This window comes from Manis javanica, chromosome 10 (genome assembly GCF_040802235.1).
Source record: "Manis javanica isolate MJ-LG chromosome 10, MJ_LKY, whole genome shotgun sequence".
Taxonomy (NCBI): domain Eukaryota; kingdom Metazoa; phylum Chordata; class Mammalia; order Pholidota; family Manidae; genus Manis; species Manis javanica.
In genome coordinates, this window is record NC_133165.1 from 25020673 (window position 1) to 25041174 (window position 20502).

The 20502-nt window shown below is 54.1% G+C and overlaps 1 protein-coding gene across 6 annotated transcripts in view; it reads right to left on the reverse strand.

Moving 5' to 3' along the window:
- Positions 1 to 20502, reverse strand: part of PRKAR1B (protein kinase cAMP-dependent type I regulatory subunit beta) — an 85714-nt gene that overhangs the window by 23531 nt on the left and 41681 nt on the right. For all 6 annotated transcript variants that reach the window (XM_037008981.2, XM_037008949.2, XM_073214888.1 and 3 more), the window contains 2 exons: positions 9236 to 9297; positions 8737 to 8783 (listed from right to left, as the gene is read on the reverse strand). In XM_037008981.2, the coding sequence (XP_036864876.2) occupies positions 8737 to 8783; positions 9236 to 9297 (109 nt within the window). The remainder of the gene's footprint in view (positions 1 to 8736; positions 8784 to 9235; positions 9298 to 20502) is intronic.

Sequence of the window (20502 nt, forward strand, 5' to 3'; positions counted from 1 at the left end):
CATGGAGAGTGGTGGGTCCTCTGGCCACTTCCCACACTGGGAGCCTCCTTGGCTGCGCACCCATGGCCCCTCACGTGGTGAATTCCCCACCCCTGCCCGGGCATGGTCTCTCTGCAGGCCAAGGGACCTGCCCCACCCCAGCCCTGCACACAGGTGGGTGGGCATAATCATGGCTGAGTCCTGGCACTGTACCCCAAAGGCATGAGGGCCCTTGCTGTCAACACCAAGGGCTACTAGTCTCAGGAAGGCAAACCCCCCACCTCCCCTCTCAGGCAGGTCTGTGACCCCAGTATCAGCATCAGAGGGGCCTCGCAGCCTCAATTTCCCTAACTGCACACCAACAAGTCAGACTCGGTGGTTCCTGGGGGCCATCATGCCCTTTGCCCTTGCCCTAGGCTGCAGGCCCTCTTGCCATCTTCATTCACAAACAGCCCCTTCCTTCCTGTCGTCCTGCACTCCTGGCTGCTCTGGGCCCCTCCCTGCCCTCTAGCAGCCCTGCTCCAGGCAGAGGGAGCCCCGTGGACTGTTCTCTCCCAGGGCCTCCACTTCCTGTGGAGAGTACCCACAGTCCCTAGGCCTGCGGTCCGTGGGAGCGCCGGCCGGCACCACTGAGGGCGCCAAGAAGGGCCCGGACAAGATTCCCTTTCAGCCGCCGAGCCGCGCAGCCGGCAGAGTCCCCACCATGCACTGGCCGAGCTGGTCCCAATCCAGGCAAGAATAGTGCAGATTGTTTATTATGCCATGCTTATGCAGACGTGGTTGTGACCTGACACAATGCACTGATTCCCCAGCATGTCAATGAGTGTAAAGAGTGATTCCCGTTGGCAGAATGGGTGCATTTGGGGAAGGAATGGATTGTGATGAATCACAGGAGTGATTCTTACTGAAAAATGACTCATTATCTAGTCACTGATGCACAGAGCTGCCCATCTACAAGAAATGCCACGCAGGTGATGACATCATACTTGTGCAAGTGACGGCGGGTCAGGCACAAAGCTTCAGAGGAACAGGGACCACAGGGCATGGAGCTACCTGGCGGAGCCATGCGTCCATCCCTGAAGAACCCCAGGCCTGAACTCTCGCTCACCCCGCCTGGCCAAACCCTGCTCCCATTCCTGGAGGGAAGGCAGGCCAGCTGGGTCTACAGGGAGAAGGAACACCAGCTTGTGGGTGACAAGGCCCTCAAGGAACCAGAAGACACATCCTGTCCTTCCCAGGAGGCAGGGGATATGCCCACCCGGCCTTGCCATGGACTCGGGGGTGCCTGGAAGAGGGGCACAGGCCTGGGGATTTTAGTAGTGAGGGGATTGCCAGGAACACCCCACGAGCCTCTGCCTCTGCCTCTTGTTGCTCAAAGGACCCAGAGCCCGTGGGAAGCACAGGGTGTGTCATTAGACATGGTCACCTGGGCATAGCACACAGCTTGCGCTTGGCTTACGTACTGGTAAGTCCCATCTGCAGAGGCATAAAGCACAAACATGAAGGTGCAGAAGTTCTCCAGGTGCACCTCGTGGTTTAGTCCATTCGCTGTCCTGGCTACAGCGGGCAGCGTTCCGTGGCGAGGACAGCCTTGGAGCCGGGCAGAAATGTGCGATGCTGCCACGGGCACCCATGGTGACTCACACACCCCCTCCTCACCATTAATGCTGGGGATGGGGCTGGCGCATCACCCGGTGATGCCCACTTTGTTAAACACTGTTTCTCAACGGTTGCTCCCACAGCACCCCCACCCGCTGCACATCTGTTCCTGCGAGGGCCTCGCCAAGTCCTGCCTAACGGCTCCACGGGCTCAGGGCGATGTCATTCTGAGGCTGGGAGGGCTCTGCATGACACACAGCCCTCCACCTCAGGGGACTGAGGAAGCCCTCACCTCAGACGGCTGCCAAGGCAGAACCCCCAACCCACCGAGAAGCAAAGGGACCACCGTGAACAGGGAAGTGGCTCAGCAGAGCCGACCCATGAGGGCAACACAACCCCACCTTCCCAGGACGCTTCCCCAGAAAGTGGGCAGGGTGGCTGTGAGTGGGGCCCAGCGCACATCGCCACAGGGGCAGTGAGGACCCCTTCACACCCAGACATGCAGCCTGCGAGAGCTCCCGGGAGGTGTCAGAGAAAACCATTGTGCGGAGCCCAGACAGCCCAGGGCTGCCCACAGAGCACAAAGGGGCCATCCTTCTCAGGACACTGGCCCCTGTCACCACAGCGGGCACAGGGCTGGGCCCCACCCCAGCTGGCACGCCAAGGGGCTACTTCTTGCTTTGTTTCACTTTTTGTTTTTTCTTCTCCTTTTAAAAGTGGGTGGGAGCTACACGCATACTCCCCGACTGAGCACGGATTCCCGACTGCGGGTGGCGCTCCCCCACCATCCTGGCCTCTCATTGTCCTTCCTGCCACGCGTTCTGAGCGCCCCCTGTGCCCAGCACCTCTGACTGCAGTGGGAGGTGGGCGAGTCCTGTTCACAGGACTGTAGGCAAAGAATCCTACAAACACGTATTCTGTACACAAGGCACTGCACCGCGAAGAGCAGGGGCGGCACAGTGCTCAGGAGAAGGGCCACGGGATGGAAGGCTGACAGCTCTCCGCAGAGGTGACTGGGGCCCAGCCCTGAGCAGCCAGGGCCAGCTGTGCAGATATGGGGAGACAGCTTGGGGCAGTGAAGTCAGGGGCAGGGACGCTGGGGGCAGAGGTAGTGGGGAGGTTAGGGTTTGGGCCACACTCTGGAAGCAGAGGCTCAGCAGCCTGGCATCTCCTGGCTTACGCCATGCAAGCCCTTCCCTCAGTGCAGGGAGGAGGGGCAGCCAGGGGCATCCAAGAGACAGGGCCCCGGCCAAGCTCCTCAACAGGCGGTCTGGGGACCAGGCATCACATTGTGAAGATGCCAGTTCACCTGCCGGCAAGGCCCGTGGGGCTACAGCTGCCAGCCAGTATGCTAACAGGTGATTCTGACACAGGCCCAGGTTGGACAAGTTCTGGGCCAGGAAGCTGCTGGCGGACATGGGTCTCCTGGGACAGGCAGAAGCTGGTTCTCCCTCCTGGCCTCCAGTCCCTGGCCCTACCCTGGGCATTTTAACTCAAGCTTAACTCCACAGAAAATGGAAATGGGGTGGGAACAGCTGGGGTATGTGGGGACAAAAAGCCAGTCCCCTGAATTACCCCGATTGAGGCAGAAGGGGGCCCTGTGGCCTCAGCAACCCCCTCCTGCAGGCAGACCGGAGCCGACCTATCACAGCCTGTCTGAAGGCCATGCTGCTGTCGTTTTCACAGATAGTGAGAGAAAGCTGGCAGCCACCCCTTCCGCGTTCCCACCACAAAGAGCAGGGCATGCCCACATAGGTGAGTGGCACCTGTCCAGGTACATCAGCTGCCTGGTGTCCACCCCGGAGGGCATCCTGGAGAAGCATCCTGAGCCCACCACTGTGTCCCTGCTGCAGGGGTGGCAGGGAACCCTCCTCCTGCTGTCCTTCCACCAGGTGGACCCAGTTCTGTGGCTCAGTCGTCCTTGGCCCAGGGGTTGGGTGGTTCTGCTCCATAAAGCAGCCCAATAGGCTGTTTCCAGCCCTCTGGGGCAGGCCAGCCAGGCCCCCAAGCAGAACCGTGATCCCATCACAGCACACGGAGGCAGGCAGGGGCTCATCAGGACCCTGATCTGAGCATGTGCCGCTTACCTCATGGTGGGCCTGTGTCCTTCCTTAAAAAGGTTCTGCTGTGGGGTCTGCACGAGGGCCAGCACCCTCCTGGCAAGCTGCCAACACTCACCTGTACTGCCCATGATCACATCACCACCAGCGCTCGGTGGCTCTGGGCTCCTCTGCTCCCCAGTTTCAGAGGACAGTCACTACCAGCTAAGCCCAAAGCAGGGCCACCAGGACCCCACCAGAGAACAGGAAGTATGTGCCGGGGCCATGGATGTGCTGAGGGTGACACAGTGCCAGAGGGAAGCTTCACAGCCAGTCCTGGGCCACGGCCACATGGCACTCAAAGAGGACTGACAGAGAACACCAGGGAGCGGGAGCTCAGCCCCCGCACACCCACGTCCACAGTGGCACCTCTGTCACCGGGAGGGGGCAGCCCCGTGCCATCGCAGTGGAGATGAGCAAACATGGCCCAACCACACGATGGAATGTTGCTCAGCTCTCAATAGGATGGGACGCTGCACCTGCCCCAACGTGAAGGGACCCCAAGCCAGTTACAGGAGGACACACACTGTGATCCGCTCCCAGGAGGCCCCTGGGGTCATGAAATCCACAGAGATAGAAGGTGGATGGTGGGGGCCAAGGCCTGGGGGCTGGAGAGAGGGTGCTCAGGGAACAGAAGATCCGTGGACCCAGATGGCCATGCCTGGGACCCTCTCCAGGGCCACTGCTCAGAGGCCTTGCTCCCAACCTGGGAGGCTGGACGCAACTGTCCTCCCAGGCATCTCGTGTGAAAAGGGAGCCTGGCATGGGGGCTGTGAGACTGGATTGAGGTAGAACCTGGCCCTAAAATAACAAGGCCTGCAGGATTAGGGAGGAACCAGGCCTCAAACAGAACCAAGCCCCAGAGCCCTAAAGTCAGCAGCCAAGTGTCCTTTTAAGTAGAAATGCTATGTTCCACGAATAAATCAAATTGGAAGGTATTTTTAAACTTAGAAAAATGGATTATAGCTCCTGGCAACGCACACACACTGTGGTGTCTCCCTAGAAAACAGTGATTCAAACAGAACCTGGCATTCCTGGCCTCGGCCACCTGCCATCCTGAGGGTGCTGCTGGTCATGGGGCAGCGTCCACCCTACAGAACGGGCTCTCAGGAAGCCCACCCCAAAAGCCTGCCCATTAAAGGCTGGGGTCCTGGGGGACCTGTCCCCGAACACAGGAGCCTCGGACCCTTCTCAGCCAGCAGGGCAGGTGGTCTCACCCCTCGCCCCACCCACGCAGCACTGGTGTCACCCTGGCCCCAGAAGCAATCCTCACACCCTCCACCTGGCCTGAAGGGCCTTGTGCCCCAGGCCGGGTCAGCGAGGTCCTTCCCCTGTGCAGCAAACCACAGGATGCCCTGGCCCAAGAAGCAGCAATGTTGGCCCTGGGAGCAGTAAGGGCAGGGATCTGGGCACCTCCAGGCCCATACCTCACTGGCTAGCTGGCGCACCACCCTCTGCTCCAGGTCTGACTGAACACCTTTGATTCCTTTAGTGTGGCCTGTGCCCACACTGCTCAGCCGACCTGGTGTTTATCCTGCATGGTAAGGGCCCCACATCACAGGGCACCCGCCTGGTCTGCCCACCGCCCACCCGGCCCGCCTGGAACATCCATGAGATGGATGGAGGCATGTGACCTCGACAGGCATTACCACATGGCCCCACAAGTCACTGCCTTGTCCCACCTGGGCCCCACTGTCCCAGATCCAAGACTGCAGCCAGGAAGTGGATGACCGCCTGGGGGCCCAGACACCCTGGCTCTAGTGAGCCAGGGGACAAGCACCTTAAAGCTGTTTGTGCCTGCGCCGCTGAGGCCAGGGGTGGGTGCCAGACCTGCCAAGACAATATATTTGGGGAGCTCCAGTTTCGAGCAGGTGACCTAAGTTTTTCCCTACACAAAACTGCCTCCACATCTCCCCAGCCTGGAGAGAAGCCACTAGAGTGCTTGGCGAACCTTGAGGCAGTTGGGGACAAGGAGTCGGCCGCCAGGGAGGCTGGGAACCACTTCTCAACTCGGGCATTAGCCTGACCGCTCCCCTAGGGGGCCCGGGGCCCATCTGGGACCTGCCTTGGGGGCCATGAGGGGGCCTGTGGGGTGAGCGGCCCAAGCACCTTCTTCCCGCCCTTGCCACCTACAGGGGGTCTGAGGTGAAGGAGCCAGTCTGCAGCATGCCTCCTGCACGAGGCCTCAGGACCTGCTCAGCCCAGAGGCCTCCCAACCCTCAGGGGGGCAGGTCCCCCTGAGCCAAGGGGGAAAGGCTGGGGGTCCCACCTCTCATACCACCAGTGATTCCACACCTGTCCAGTGGCTGGCTACAGCCCAGCACTGGAGGGGGAGGCGGCCAACAGCCTCCAGCCATGGCAAGCTTGGGGTCCTCTCACAACATCAGAAATGGTGTTTTCCAGGGTGTGTGGGAGACACAGCCAGGGTGGAGCAGGGTCTGCAGGGAGGGCAGTGGGAGCAGAAGGCCACGAGGTGGTACTGAGTGATCGGTGGGGGGCAGTGTGCCACACTCACAGAGCCTCTGCCCAGCCCAGGCACCGGGGGCCTCACCAGGACATTTGATCAAGGAGCCTCATGTTAATGTCCAACGAATAAATGGAGACCCTCAGCTCAGAGTGTGCAGACCTAGCTGGTGGATGGTGCAGCCTGAGCTCCCAGGTCTAAAGGCCAAGGGGCGCTGGGTCCACCTGCTGTCCCCACACAGGCCAAGGAGGAGTGTCTCAGGAGACCCCGATGGTGGTCCCTCAGGATCCCTGAAAGAAACGGCAAAGAATTTGGGCCACTTTGTCACCTACCATGTCTGTCCACTTAGGAGAAGCGTGTGCTTCAGAAACCCAGGTCACTTGAGGGGTCATTCTGCCAAGCTCCAGGGACACAAGGCAGCATTTTGAAGGCATCCTTTCACTTAAAATGCAAGATCCTTGTGACTCCCATGAACACAGAGCAGGAAGGACATCTGGGGGAGGCGGAAAAGCAGGAGCCAAGATCCACATCCACGTGGATCCCGTGCGTGGGCAAGGGCCTGGTCCTCATCAGCACAGCAGCGAGAGCACCGGGCAGGGCCCTGCATGGAGGTGGCGGAGCAGCAACTGGATGGGTCTTGAGGGATGTACAGGAGTTTATAAGGCAGAGCAGGAATAAGAGCAGAGGGACAGAACAGGTAAAGACTCAGAGTCTGCTTCTCGCTTGCTCACTGATCAGGCCCTCACACCTGCAAGCCCCTGGGGCACAGGTGAGGTGAGAGGGACTGTACCTCTGAAAGCAGGGAAGCAGGCCCAAGGGTGATGCCCAGCTGGGAGGCTGCCGCCTCCTGTCTTCTCTGTTTCCTGGGCTGGGGTGTTTTTAGCACAAAGCAAAGCCAGCAGGAGTGACTTTGTGGGCTGGCAGTCTGTGCCCAGGGTGGCCTGTGGCCCGCCTCCCTCCTCCACATACTTCCTCTGCAGCTGTGGGAGCCCAGGGCCGCTGGCTCCTGCCTCAGTTTCCTTCTTTGGCGGGAGATAGAAACCCACTCCCACCAGACACAAAGGTCTGCCCCAGAGGCCTGGCCCAGAGCCCCAGCTCAGGAGGGGAGCAGTGACTCCATGTGTCCCCTTCTTTGAAATCCCAAGGGTGAGTTACTTCCCATGCTTCAGCTCTGGAAGCTGAGAGCCGCCTACCTCTCCCAGAACACAGCCACAGTGGTGGACACGGGAGGTTGCGGTAGTGATAAATGAACAGATGCGCCCTTGAAATAGCTTGGACTGCACCAGAGACCAAGCTGGGAAACAACGTGGCCAGGGCAGCCGGGCTGGGTGCAGCTTCGCTGGATGCAGTGGGAAGGACCCCCCCACCTGTGGGGCACCATTTGTGGCACAGGGGAGGGCGTGGAGGCCACCAAATGCCCGTCCCTGGTGCTGGGGCCCAAGATCCATTAGTGACCTGGGGAGTCTGGGATGTGGAGGCGTGGAGGGCCTCGCAGACGCACCCTGACCGTGTGCCAGAACCATGGGCCCCCAAATGCAGGATGGACCCTGCCCCAGTGCTCAGGAGCCTTCCTGCCTGCATGGGGACAGGCCTCCAAACAGGCAACCGAAAAGCATGCCCACAGAAAGAATGGACCAGCACACTTGGAGCCAGAACAGCCCTGGGGCGGGCTGCACCACTCGCACAGACCAGAGGAAGTGGCGCATACGGGAGGCCGAAGAAGAAGTAGGGGCTGGATGCTGGTGCCACCACGGGACCTGGGGCGTCCCTGGTGAGGAGGCAGCACAGGCAGAGGCCAGGGGGCCCGGGGCTTAGAGAAAACCTGTCACCCAGGCCACCCCGTGGCCATGTCAGTGTGGGCCTGATTCAAAGAGAAACTCAGAGGCTCTAAGGGAGTTGCTAGCATGCCCAGGCTGTGGTCTGTCAGGTCCTCCTGAGGGGACCCAGCAGGGACACCTGTACCTTCAGGTGGGAGGCCCAGGGTTGGTCTCCTGAAACAGGATGGCTGTGTCATTTAGAGCAGCCCCCTGGAAGGAGCAGCCCACAGAAGGAGCAGCCCCATGGAAGGAGAAGCCCCATCCAAGGAGCAGACCCCTGGAAAGAGCAGCACCAGTGAAAATAAGTCAAGAGCACTGGAAGGAAAGAAGGCAGGACAGGCTACTCTGTGAGGCAGGAGGTAACAGCTGGGCATTCTGAGAAACCAAGGGCTACAAAGCCAGGACCTTTGGGGTCCGTGAGCATTCAGCTCCCCACCCCTCACCGCTTTAACAGTAACGTCTAATGTGGCTGAGGAAGTCAGTGTGTCACAAGTACTGACCCAGAGCGGGTCTGATCCGACAATGCACTCAGGATGGCAGTCTGCCTGCAGGAAGTGGACCCGGGAGAGCTGCAGCTGCATGGCACCGGCCAGCAAATCCTCACGCTTCAAGTGCACTTTGGCACCATTATGTTATCTTCTAAGTGAAATGCATTACTTTTCGGATTGAAAAATTACAAATGCATCACTCAGTGTGAAGTCTTTTTGAGACCTGAGCTGGTCGTGACCTGTCTGTGGACAGAGGTGCTCCGTCCTGAGAACAGCTGAGACATACTTACATCTACCTCTCCCTGGTCGATCACATAGAAGTTGTCCCCTTCATCTCCTGTAAAAGTAACATAGGAAAAGATACATTTCATACAAAGGGCCACAGGTTTCTGTTTCCTCGAAAAAGATGTTTGTATCTTTGTGACATAGCTTTATAGACCACTGTCAAACAATACTGGGTCTCATCCATATTTAAAATTTTTTAAATAAAAACTGCATATTGGTGTACAACACAATGATATGAACAAGCATTCACAGTGACATGACTTCTACAGACAAGCTAATTAACAATCACCTCAGGACGTGGTTTCCAGTGTCTTGTGTGTCACAAGAACATGAAATACAGTCCCACTGTTTTTAATGAAACATTTTGGGTGAACTTGTTACGAAGCAAATTGTGCTTAGATTTCATGAGTGACTTTTCTCATGGACAGACAATGAAAGCTTATATTAAGATGTCTAAGCGAGGAGTCAATTTCCCCGATCACTTGGGAAGAAGGAAGGGCATACCTTGCTGTATAACGGTCTCCCCGGCGATGTGAGTGACGGGGAACATGGCATCAAATATGTCGCTGGAAAAGAAAACACACCTGTGGGAGCTGCCCCTCGCTGGACGCACCAGAGCAACCGGCCCACAGCCGTGCATGGAGTGGCCCCCATTCCCTGCAAGTGGAAAAGCCCCCACCAAGTGCAAAGGAGATAAAACTTCTTGGCGGCAGAAGCCTCAGGGGGTATGAAGGAGCCCCTCCCAAATCCCGCTCACCCAGTACTTGGCCCCCGACCCCGCTGTGCCCTACGGCCACGCCCTCCTGGGGGGTGTCTGCTGAGCACTGGTCAGATGTTTGAACTGCCCTTCCTCAAACCACAACCTCAGGCCTCTTCAAATGAGCAGGTCTCTAAGACATGCTTTACAATTCCTACCTCGTTTTTTGAAAAGTTTAACTCATAATGGTAAAATATTTCCAAAAATACCACAAATGATCAAATAGACCCCCAAGCACCCACCACCACCCAGCCTGGACAGGTGTAAACATCTTCATTCTCAGAAGCGGCCCTCAGTGTGGCCGCCACCCACCATGCACATCCACTGTATTTTCACTTGCTTCCAAGAAAGGCCTGCGACTACTTGGCATCTTCTGATCCGTGGAGCAGGGGACCATTTGCAACTCTGTTTCTCCTCCTGGGCTTTCTGACCTGCACCCAGTGGGGACACGCATCCTGGCTCCCCGAGTACAGGGGGAGCTGATAGGCAACAGTGGTGCCTGTGATCCAGGCTCACAGTCCTCCTGGTGGCTGAACCTTTTCCTGCAAGATCCAGGTCCCCAGACTAGGTGGCCACCAACCTCACAGGGTCTCCCAGGTGCATGGCCAGCAGAGAAGCAGCCTGGGAAGGTGGAAAGAGCCAAGTATCTCTTGTGAACAGCAAGGCCAAGAACCCAGCCCCGTGGACCAAATAGGCCCGCCAGCCCCATTGAGCCCTCAGTGCCCCTTGGCCCATACCCACCCAGTCTGGGCAGACGACGTCATGTGCAGTTAGCACACCTCGTTGAACAGCTCTCCTCTTTTTCCATCTCCACATCCCTTCAAACAAAACCCTGTCCCTTCCCTCCTCTGAGCTCTTAATGACATTAAAAGGCACTGGCTGCCTCTGCCTGTAGGAAGAAGACCCATCTTCTGTGCTCATCAGGACCCGGCCCCTGGAGGGCTTTACTGAAGCTGCCGCAGGGGTCTTAAACGGCCTTATGTGTGGGTCCCCGTGCCCACCTACCCCTGCGTCTGCACTGGGCTCCTCAGCACTTACATATAAGGGACTGTGCTAGCTTCTGGGGATACAACCCAGTGCTCAGAGCTGGTGAGGAACAGACCCGTGGAGAGCACATCACAGCCACCACTCCTGGGGGATCGAGGGCCGGCATGGCTCTGAGCCCTTCCCCTGTCCCCTGCTCCACTGCACCCCACCCCAAGGGGGTCACAACTGCAGTGGTACTTCCCAAGGTCAGCAGCTAGGAAGAGGTGAGGCCAGGCTGCACCCTGTCATCCACATTATAGCAGAGCCCTGCAGGTGACAGCTGAGCATGGGCTCCAGGTGAGGAAGGGGGACATGCCAGGGACACGGGGCAAGGTCCAGGCCCTGGGAAGCATGCCCAGAGAGCAGGTATGAAGGGCCCCAGGTGCCAAGCTAGGGAAGCCCTGGGCCAGGACACACCCAACTCCATTCCATATCACCAGGAGGCAGAGACTGGCAGCCAGAGGGTCTTCACCCTGTCCTCATCTCCTGAGAGGTCCCCAGGTCCTGGAGCAGGTAGGTACTGCTTCCTCAATAATAGAGAGCAGCAGGCGAGGGGGCCACACACCTTATCACAGCATCCCAGTGGCCCCAGCCTGGACACATTCTTTTTGCCCTCAAAGGGACCCTCAAGGGTCTGATGGGGGAGTGACAGGGTCAGAGGTACCACCGACTTACAGAAAGAAGTTTAAAACTCTCTGGAGTCACTGGGTCTCTATGAATCCCAGGTCCTTCCTAGCAGGGGCCACTCTAGGGGGTGGCATCTTTTGCACACCTTCACCAGATTAGGACATTTCCCTTGAGGCTCAGTTTGCTAAGAACGTTTGAAATAGCTGCTGAGCATTATCAAATTCTTTTCCAACATCTATGTGATGTACCATACGAACCTGCTTCCTCTGCCCTGTTAACATGGCGATTTACATGAGTAGACAGTGTTCTGAGCCCTTGATAGAGCCTGTGAATTCTGGGTAAATCCTACTTGATCAGATCTGTGATTTTTTAAAAAACACGGTTGGATTGGTTCAGCTATTTCGGGGTTTTGCATCTATATTCATAATTCATATGGTATAGTTCATAGTTTTCACACAGATAATAGGGTTTTTTCATTGTCCTTATCAAGCTCTGGGATTCAAGACTGCACTGGTTTCATACAATCAGCTGGGCAGCTTTCTCATTTTCAATTTTGTGGAGCAGTTTGTGAAAGTAAGAGCAGGTTTTTATTGACGTTGGACAGAATTTACCCCCAAAACCATGCAGGCAGGAGCCTCTTTGGGAGGGAATGTTTGGCTAACATCTAATTTTCTCAGTGCTTTACTGATCTCTAAGTTTCCTATTTTTTCATGTGCCCGTGTTGGCTCCATTTTCAAAGTTAGCTCCCAACACTTACAACTTGACATGAGTTATAGAAATCCAAACTTTTGGCTTTTCTTTGGAAAAAAAAGGGGGGTCTAGCAACACAGGGCCTGCATTTTCCTGGAGCAAAAGCTCACCCGCTCCCACCACGGTGAGCACATATGCACTCCGCTTGGCCAAAGCCAGTGATCCATGTGGCTTCTGACCCTGCTTGCCTGGTGCACCTGTAACAACCCCCACCTGAGGGCTCACAACCTATGTGCATGTGGGACTCCATCAAAAGCAGGGGTCATTCCCCATGACAAATGCTTCTTTAAACACAACTCAGGTTTCTGTGCTACTCCTAAATGTGCCTGGATAGACTGAGGGCACCCACTCCCCTAGGAGTTAACCCATCCTTACAATGGGTGAGCAATGTGCCTGCCCTCCTGGTACTGTGGGGAAGACGGACAAGGAACGCTTAGCAAGAAACCCGCTGTCAGACAGGGGCTTCCATGATGCTTCTGCTGGCGGCAAACCACGCACACAGAGAAGGAGCTGGAGCCCCTTCTCCCAGCCATGCCAGGACGCTCAACACATCTTAGGAGCCCTGGGAATGATGCCAAAGGAGCAGCTCCCTGACTGATCTCAGCTAGTCTTGTGATGCAGTTACGGTTCTTTTATTATTTTTTATTGGCTTGCATTTCAAATTTATTGTGGAACTGCATCCAGAGGTGGCCCAACAGGCAAACATCCCCATCCCCACCCCTGCAAGGAAACGTGCAGAAGCAAACAGGTTGGGCCAGTTCTCTGGGAGGCCACCCGAGTGGGGCAGAGACAGGGACAGAGCATCCAGCGGTCAATCAGAACTGCATCTGACCTCCTGCGGAGGCTGGGGATGCAGAGGCACAGGGGTGGAGGTGCCCAGGATCCCTGCACTGCAGCCTCACAGAGAACCTCTCACATTCCTGGCTCCAACAATCTGCATTTCTGCATTTTGGAAATACCCATGGGGGAAGGGGGAGGAATTCTTGTGATTTTAAGCAAAACCACCATGACATTGACCCCAGAACCACCTCCAGTAACAAAGAAAGCAAACTGCATTAGCACTTTCAACATTTCTGTATCTTTATGTCTTTGAATGTCTTGTTTTCAAAAATGTCAAACTTTCAGAAGCATCTGGGGCAGCCAGGATGCATGCTTGCACCCCAGGCTGGGGAAGCCAAGGGCAGAACCTTACATGGTACACGTGTGCACCCGCCGCAGTCTGCCCAGAGTCACACTCCGCAGCTCCAAAACACTGCACTGACAAGGAACAGAGAGATCGTGAGCAATGACAGCAGGATGCTTAAGGGAAGACCCTGCTGAGCGCAGAGACCTTGTCCAAGCGCAAACTAGCTGCTTTTCTGACCTCAAAGGAACGCCATTTTGGAGGAGGCACAGCTGACATGCAGTCCCACCTCCTTTAGAATGGTTCTGGAGAGCTTCATCTCAAAGTTTCTCTTGGAGCTGGTTTGGACTTGCAGGTCAATATCATTCAGAGAAAGGGCAGCCCGGCCCTACAGGCAAACCTCTGGAGCAACACCATTTTAGGCTGCCTGGCCCAGCCCCAGGGATGGGGGGCTTCCGTCTGCAGCGAGCCGTTCCCCAGACACAGTGTCCGGGGTTTGTGGGCTGTGTTTAGGCTTTTCCACTGTTTATGTGAAAGTTTGCGACATTTCTCCATTGACTGCAAGTTTCCAAACAAATCTCTCTAAACAGTGATAACTCAGGCGTAACCGTTTACCATAGTGGGAAGCGAGGCATGGCTGCTCGCACCGGAGCATCAAGACAGCAGTGTTTACAAGCCCTTGGGAGCCTCTGCCACAGGGGCCTGGTGCCATCTCTGCACCTTAGACGCCTGGCAGTGGACAGAAGCACACAGACACCCAGGATTCCAGATGGGAAATGCATCCATGGAGTCCCAGGAGGGAGGCGCCAGCTGAGTCTCCACTCTCCTCTGCACATCCAGGAACAGGCGTGGAGAGCTGGGAAGTTCTCCTACAGACTTGGCCTTCCAACCCGGAGTCCCCTGGAATCCCAGAGCACACCTCTAGGCCAGAGTTCACCATGTCGGCCTCGAGCTGCCAAGGAGAACACCCCTTGCGTGAAGCCCAGCACCTGCAGTGTGGACTGGTGAGAGGGGACTTTTCTCCTGAATGTGTGTGTGCCCTTTGAGCCAGCAGGTTGTGTGGGTTGTTACTCCCCTAGCATTTTCACTACAGAAACAAGTTTAAACATAAATGAGATGTGGCTGCCAGGCTGTTTATCATGGCACTGTTGTAGTCATGGAAATGAGTAATACCAAATGGCTGGGAACTGGTTAATTAAATTACAGAATGGAATGCAAGGTGGAGCTGCACACACACATCTACGGAGACCGGATGATATCCATTAGAGACCAATAAATAAAACATGTTTACAAGGTAAAATCTGATTGAACTGAAGGGAAAAATAGACAAGTCTATTATAGTTGAAGATTTCAACACCCCTCTACCAGTTATTGACAGATACACTGGGCAGGAAATCAGCAAGAACACAGCTGAACTGACCAGCACCATCAATTAACTGTGTCTACTTGACATTTATAGAACAATTCATCAAACAACAGCAGAATACACATTCTTCTCAAGTTCACATGAAACATTTACCAAGATAGACCACATCCTGAACCATAAAATGCACCTGAACAAATTTAAAAGAATATAAATCATACAGCATTTGGTCCCAGACCATAGTGGAATTAAACTAGAAATCAGTAACGGAAAGATAGCTTGAAAATCCCAACATATCTGGAGATTAAGCAACACACATCTAAATAACACACAGGCCAAAGAGGAAGGCTCAAGAGAAATTAAAAATACTTTTAACTAAATGAAAATGCAACTTATAAAAATCTGTGGGATGTAACAAAAGCAATGCTTAGGAGGAAATTTATAGCACTAAATACATTAGAAAAGAGTAAAGAGCTAAGATCAATATCCTAAGCTTTTATCTTAGGAAACTGGGAAAAGAAGAGCAAATTAAATCCAAAGCAAGCAAAAGAAAAGAAATAAAAACTAGAGCAGAAATCAGTGGAATTTAAAATAGGAACTTCATAGAGAAAAATCAAAGAAACTAAAACTGGTTCTTTGAAAGGATCAATAAAAACCTATAAACCTCCAGCCAGGCTAACCAAAACAAAAAAAATTTTTTAAGACAGAGAGGGAGAGAGACAGAGAAAGAAGACACAAATTACTAATGTCAGAAATGAAAGGGAAGGCATCACTACAGATCCCACGGACATTAAAAGAATGATAAAGGAAGACCCTGAACAAACCTATGCCCACAAATTTGACAACCTAGATGAAAGGGACCAAGTCTTTGCAATATACAATCTACCAAAACTCACACAAAAAGAAATAGACAATATTATCTGTTAAAGAAATGGAACCAATAATTATTAACCTTCCAAAACAGAAAGCACCAGGCCCAGGTAGGTTCACTGGTGAATTCTACCAAAAAGTTAAGGAAGAAATTATACGAACTCTCTACAATCTTTTCCAGAAAACAGAAGCAGAGGGAGCACTTTCTAACTCCTCCTGTGAGGACAATATTACCCTAACACCAAAAACAAAGACATTACAAGAAAGGAAAATTACAAACCAATATCTCATGAACATAGGAGTAAAAATCCTCACTATAATATATGCAAATTGAATGCAATACTGTATTAAAATAATTATACACCACAACCAAGTGGGATTCATTCCAGGAGAGCAATGATGATTCAACATTCAAAATTCAGTCTAATCCACCACATCAAAAGGCTGAAGCAGAAAAATCATATGACCATCTCAACAGATGTAAAAAAAAAGCATCTTACAAAATCCAACACCCATCACACACACATAAAAAAAAAACTCTTGGAAAAATAAGAATATAGGAGAACTTCCTCAACTTGGTAAAGACTGCCTTCAAAAAATTTACAGTTAACATCATACCTAATGGTGAAAAACTAGATGCTTTCCCCAAAAGACTAGGAACAAACTAAATATACTCCACTCACCACTTACTTAACACTGTACTGGAAGCCCTACTAATGCAATCAGACAAGAAAAGAAAATGAAAGGTATACAGATTGGGAAGAAAGACATAACTGTCTTTGTTTGCAGATGACATGATTGTCTATGTAAAAAATCCAAAGGATCAACAACAAGATCTACTGAAACTAATAAGTGATTATAGCACAGTTGCAGGACACAAAGTTAATATACAAAATTCAGTTGCTTCTAAACACTAGCAATGAACAAGTGGAATTTGAAATTTAAAACAGAATACCATTTATTAGCACCCCAAAAAACAAAATATGTAGGTATAAATCGAATAACATATACACAAGATCTATATGAAGAAAACTACAAAACTCTGAAGAACAAAATAAAACTAAATAAATGCAGAGATATTCCATGTTCATGGATAGGAAGACTCAGTATTGTCAAGTTGTCAGTTCTTCCCAACTTGATCTATAGATTCAATTCAATTCCAGTCAAAATCCCAGCAAATGATTTTGTGGGCATTGACAAGCTGACTCTAAAGTTTATTTGGAGACGCAGAAGACCTGGGATAACGAACATTATACTGAAGAACAAAGGGGATTTTCACTATGTGACTTCAAGATTTACTACAAAGCTACAACCATTAAGACAGTGTGGTGTTGGCAAAAGAAACAAACAGGTCGATGGAATAGAACAGGGAGCCCAGAAATAACCCCCATAAATACATCTGACCCTTGAACAACATGGCAGTTAAGGGCACTGACTCCCTTGAAGTAAAAGTTTGCATAGAAATTTTGACGACCCCAAAACGTAACTACTGTTAGCCCACTGTATATAAAATAGGTCAATTCATTCAGATGCAACAGAGAATGAGCAGTAAAAAAGAAATGGTAAGGCATAGGGTCCAGCAGAGAACAGAGAGCAGACAGAGGGCCAATCAGTGCTCTGCTGGCCCCTCCAGGGCTGACACCTGCCTGCAGGTGGGTCAGGCCTGGCTGGGAGGGATACACTTGGAAGTTTCCTGCCTCCCTCCTGTGAGTTGCCTAACTTCAGCTTTGGCTCCTCAGCTCCTCTCAGATTCCGCTGTTTCTCTGCAGGCCAAACACCAGCAGGTTAGAGCGTGGCGCTGATAATGCCAAGGCTGTGGTGATCCCCACAGGGGCCACTACACACAATGTTTCTCCTTTTCCCTCTCTATTGTCCACATCACCCATGGAATCTGCTGCCTTACATATGATTACAGATATCATATAGTTATTGAAAATCCACATATAAATGGACCTGCGCAGTTCAAACTCATGTGGTCAAGGTCAACTGCAGTCAGCTGGCCTTTGACAAAGATGCAAAGGCTGACCAATGGAGAGAAGACAGACAGTCTTATCAACAAACGGTGCTGAAGTACTGGACGTCCACAAGCAAAAAGTGACTTCATGTCTTTCACAAAAACTAACTCAAAATGGATCATAGATCTAATTATAAAACACAATGAAACCTCCATAAGATAACAAAGGAGACAATCTGGGTGGCCTTGGGCTTGACAGTGACTTTAGATGCAGCTCCAAGAGCACCCCAGGACGGATCCTCCTGGGGCCCCTCCCAGGAGGCACGATGCCCCCTGAGGTGCAGCAGGAGATCTGGGAGGGGCTGCACAAGAGGTCATCATCCCCCAGCCCACGCCCATGTCCTGGGACCCATGGGGCAGCCCGAGGGAGGTTCAAGCTCCCATCATCAGTCAGCGCTGGGGTCACCCCTGACAGTTGCCACAGATGATGGGGAACGAGAGGCTTCTGGTGGCCATTCATTCATTCAACAAACACACGGAGAGCTGACACAGGGCCAGCCTGTTCCTGCCTCACCCCACAGCAGGGTAACAGCTGTGGCCACTGGGACAATGAGAAAACCATTTCCTCCTCACCTCCTGGCAAGGATAACTCCAGGGGGCCAGTGCTGCTGCACAGCTAGCCATCAGCAGGGCGCAGCCTCCCTGCCAGCCAGACACCCCCAGAGCACACAGGGTTCCTATGGAAGGCCAGCCAGAGGCGGAAGAGGGCCCCTTTGCCCCACGCTAGCAGAGCCCAGGCTGGAAACCTTATCACAGCCTCAGCACCAATGGGCTGCACTGCCTGGTAGCCCAGAGAGGCCCCGCCCACTCCAGGTTCTGCACTGCTTGGGCGGGAGTCCCCTCCTAGGGCCTGTCACCCAAGACTCAGATTCTGGATCTTTCTTCAAGGATTTCATTCTGGCAGTCAGGCCTGGGTGGCCGGCTCCAGGCCCAGCTGAGGAGCCAGCGAGGAGATACAGGGGCCTGGGAAGGCCGCTCACGGCAGGACCTGTCCAAAGCATGGCCTCCCGGGTATGAAACGGCATCATTGCCTAACTGGGGCAGAGGTAGCTGAGCTCCATGTCCTCGTCATCTCCTCACCTGAACAGCCCTGTCCTCACCTCCAGGAAGTCCTTGGAGGCCCCTGCCCACCCCCACCAAGGGCTCTGTGGTGCCCATGCTGGATTGTACAATGGTTGGTGTGCCCCAGCTAGGCCCAGGTCTGAGCCCCTTGGGGTGGGGTTGAGATTTGCAGTTCTACAGCCCACAGCCAGCACTAGTCCCAGGCGGACACAATGTCCTGGAAGCCCCAAGCCACCCTCCTACCACAGGATGCATGGCCATAGTGTAGGTGTGACCCACTGCTGAACCTCACAGCCAGCAGCCCCTTTCACCAGTGCCCCCTCTGCAGCTCATGTCCACAGCCAGGAGTGAAGAGTAACAGACCCGGAGGCGCCCCAGCTGCCTTCTTCCTGCCTCCTCCCCCACAGGACAGGCAACATTCTCCAGCGTAAAAGGCATCTCACTCGTCCTGAACCCACAGGGCTGCCAGATCCATCACAGGATCCAGGCCAATGGATCCACTGTAGCCACCAGGCTCCGACTCCAAGCACGTGGGTGGGGAGAACGCGGCCACGTGTCTGCAGGATGGTGAAAACATCTCCATCCAGGGCTCCATGGGCTTCCCGTCCATGGCTGCTGAACCAATCAGCAGCCCCCGGGGCTGCTTCAAAGGACCGGGCTCAGGCCTTGGAGTGGGGTTGGCAGGCTTGGGGCCAGCCTGGTGAGGGTGAGCCAGGCTCCCAACAGGCAAGCAGCTGAGAAGTGCCGGCAGTCAGGGGACACCCCCTGTCAGGTGGCCTTCCTGTGGGGACATGAGGGCAGATGCTCCACGACCAGCCCAACGGGCCCTGGCAGGGGACATCCAGTGGGTGTGCACTTGAGGTCTGTGGACACCTGGTGGGTGGTCTCCCCTGATGCTATCAGTGTCCTACGACTCCGGTACAGGGAGAAAACAGGGCCAATTCAGTCATTTGATTCTATCGTGACTATTTTTAACTTCCCGGGAACCTTGATCCTGGAAGATGAGCGGCTTTCAGAGGCTAGTCCAGGAGATCAGACGCTCCCCCTCCTCCTCGGCCATAGCTTCATGTCACAGGCACCTACCTGCTGCAGCGGGTGCATGCCACAGGCTACTGGGCATGCAGCTGGGGGTGCCCTGGGGACTGTGGAGACAGGCAGAGCTTGCAAACTCAGCACCCACAGGCCCCAGCAGTTCACAGGGCCCAGGAGCACACACCCCTTCTGTAGAGAGTAGCACGGCCCATGTGGAACAAGGACCCAGGGTTGTGTAACGTTCCAGGGTTCAGAAGAAGGCAGAAACCCACAATTTCCATGTCACCACCTGGTTTTTACATGACAGTGATGGCAGATTCTGATTTTAAGTGCACCTGCTCGTCAAAAGGCCCGCTGTTGTGTCCAGATGCAGGCGGCAAGCCTGCCTTCTGCCACACAGCACTGTGTACAGCCATGGAGCCTGAGGCCCAGGGAAGGGTGCCACGGGCCCAAGGCCACCTGGCACCAAGCCAGCACAGAGAAGTAGGATGTGGGGAGCCCGTCCCTGGCCAAGCCAGTTCCAGGATCAGCAAGAGCTTGGCAAGAAGCTGAAGCCACGGCCCCATTGGGTCTGCGTGCCTCAGGGCAGCTCATAACCAATGGATGCCCATCAGAGCCCTGTGGGCAAATGCCACCTCACCACCACACAGCCACTGCTGGGGGCAGCTCACTGTCCTCTGCATGTATCGGAATCCAGGGCAATCAGAGAGATCTGGAACAATCACCAAGGGCAACGGAAAGATGAAGAGCATTTGTGAACGGCATGTCTGCTGTCGGGATCTGTGTGCAAAGGTGTGAGTACAGGGTCCCCAGGTGGACGTGTGCAGTGCAGGGTAACAGCGAGGGCCTCTGGGGAGCAGGAGGGTACTGGGGAGGGTGGCCAGCTCATCCTTCCTAGCAAGTCAGTAACACCTGTCCACCTGTCACCTAGTTAGAAATTGTCACTTTTAATCAGTTTTAAATTCTTCCGGACACCGGGCAGTGCTACACCTGCAAAAAGCCATTTTGTCTTCTGGCCTGGAGTCCACCTGCCCCAGCATGGTGCACACCACCAACCTCCCTCAGAGACCACCAACATGCCATCAGGCCATCAGCTGCCCACCCTGGGGAGACTGCTCCTGCCTCCTCAGGCTCGGGTCCCAGGGGC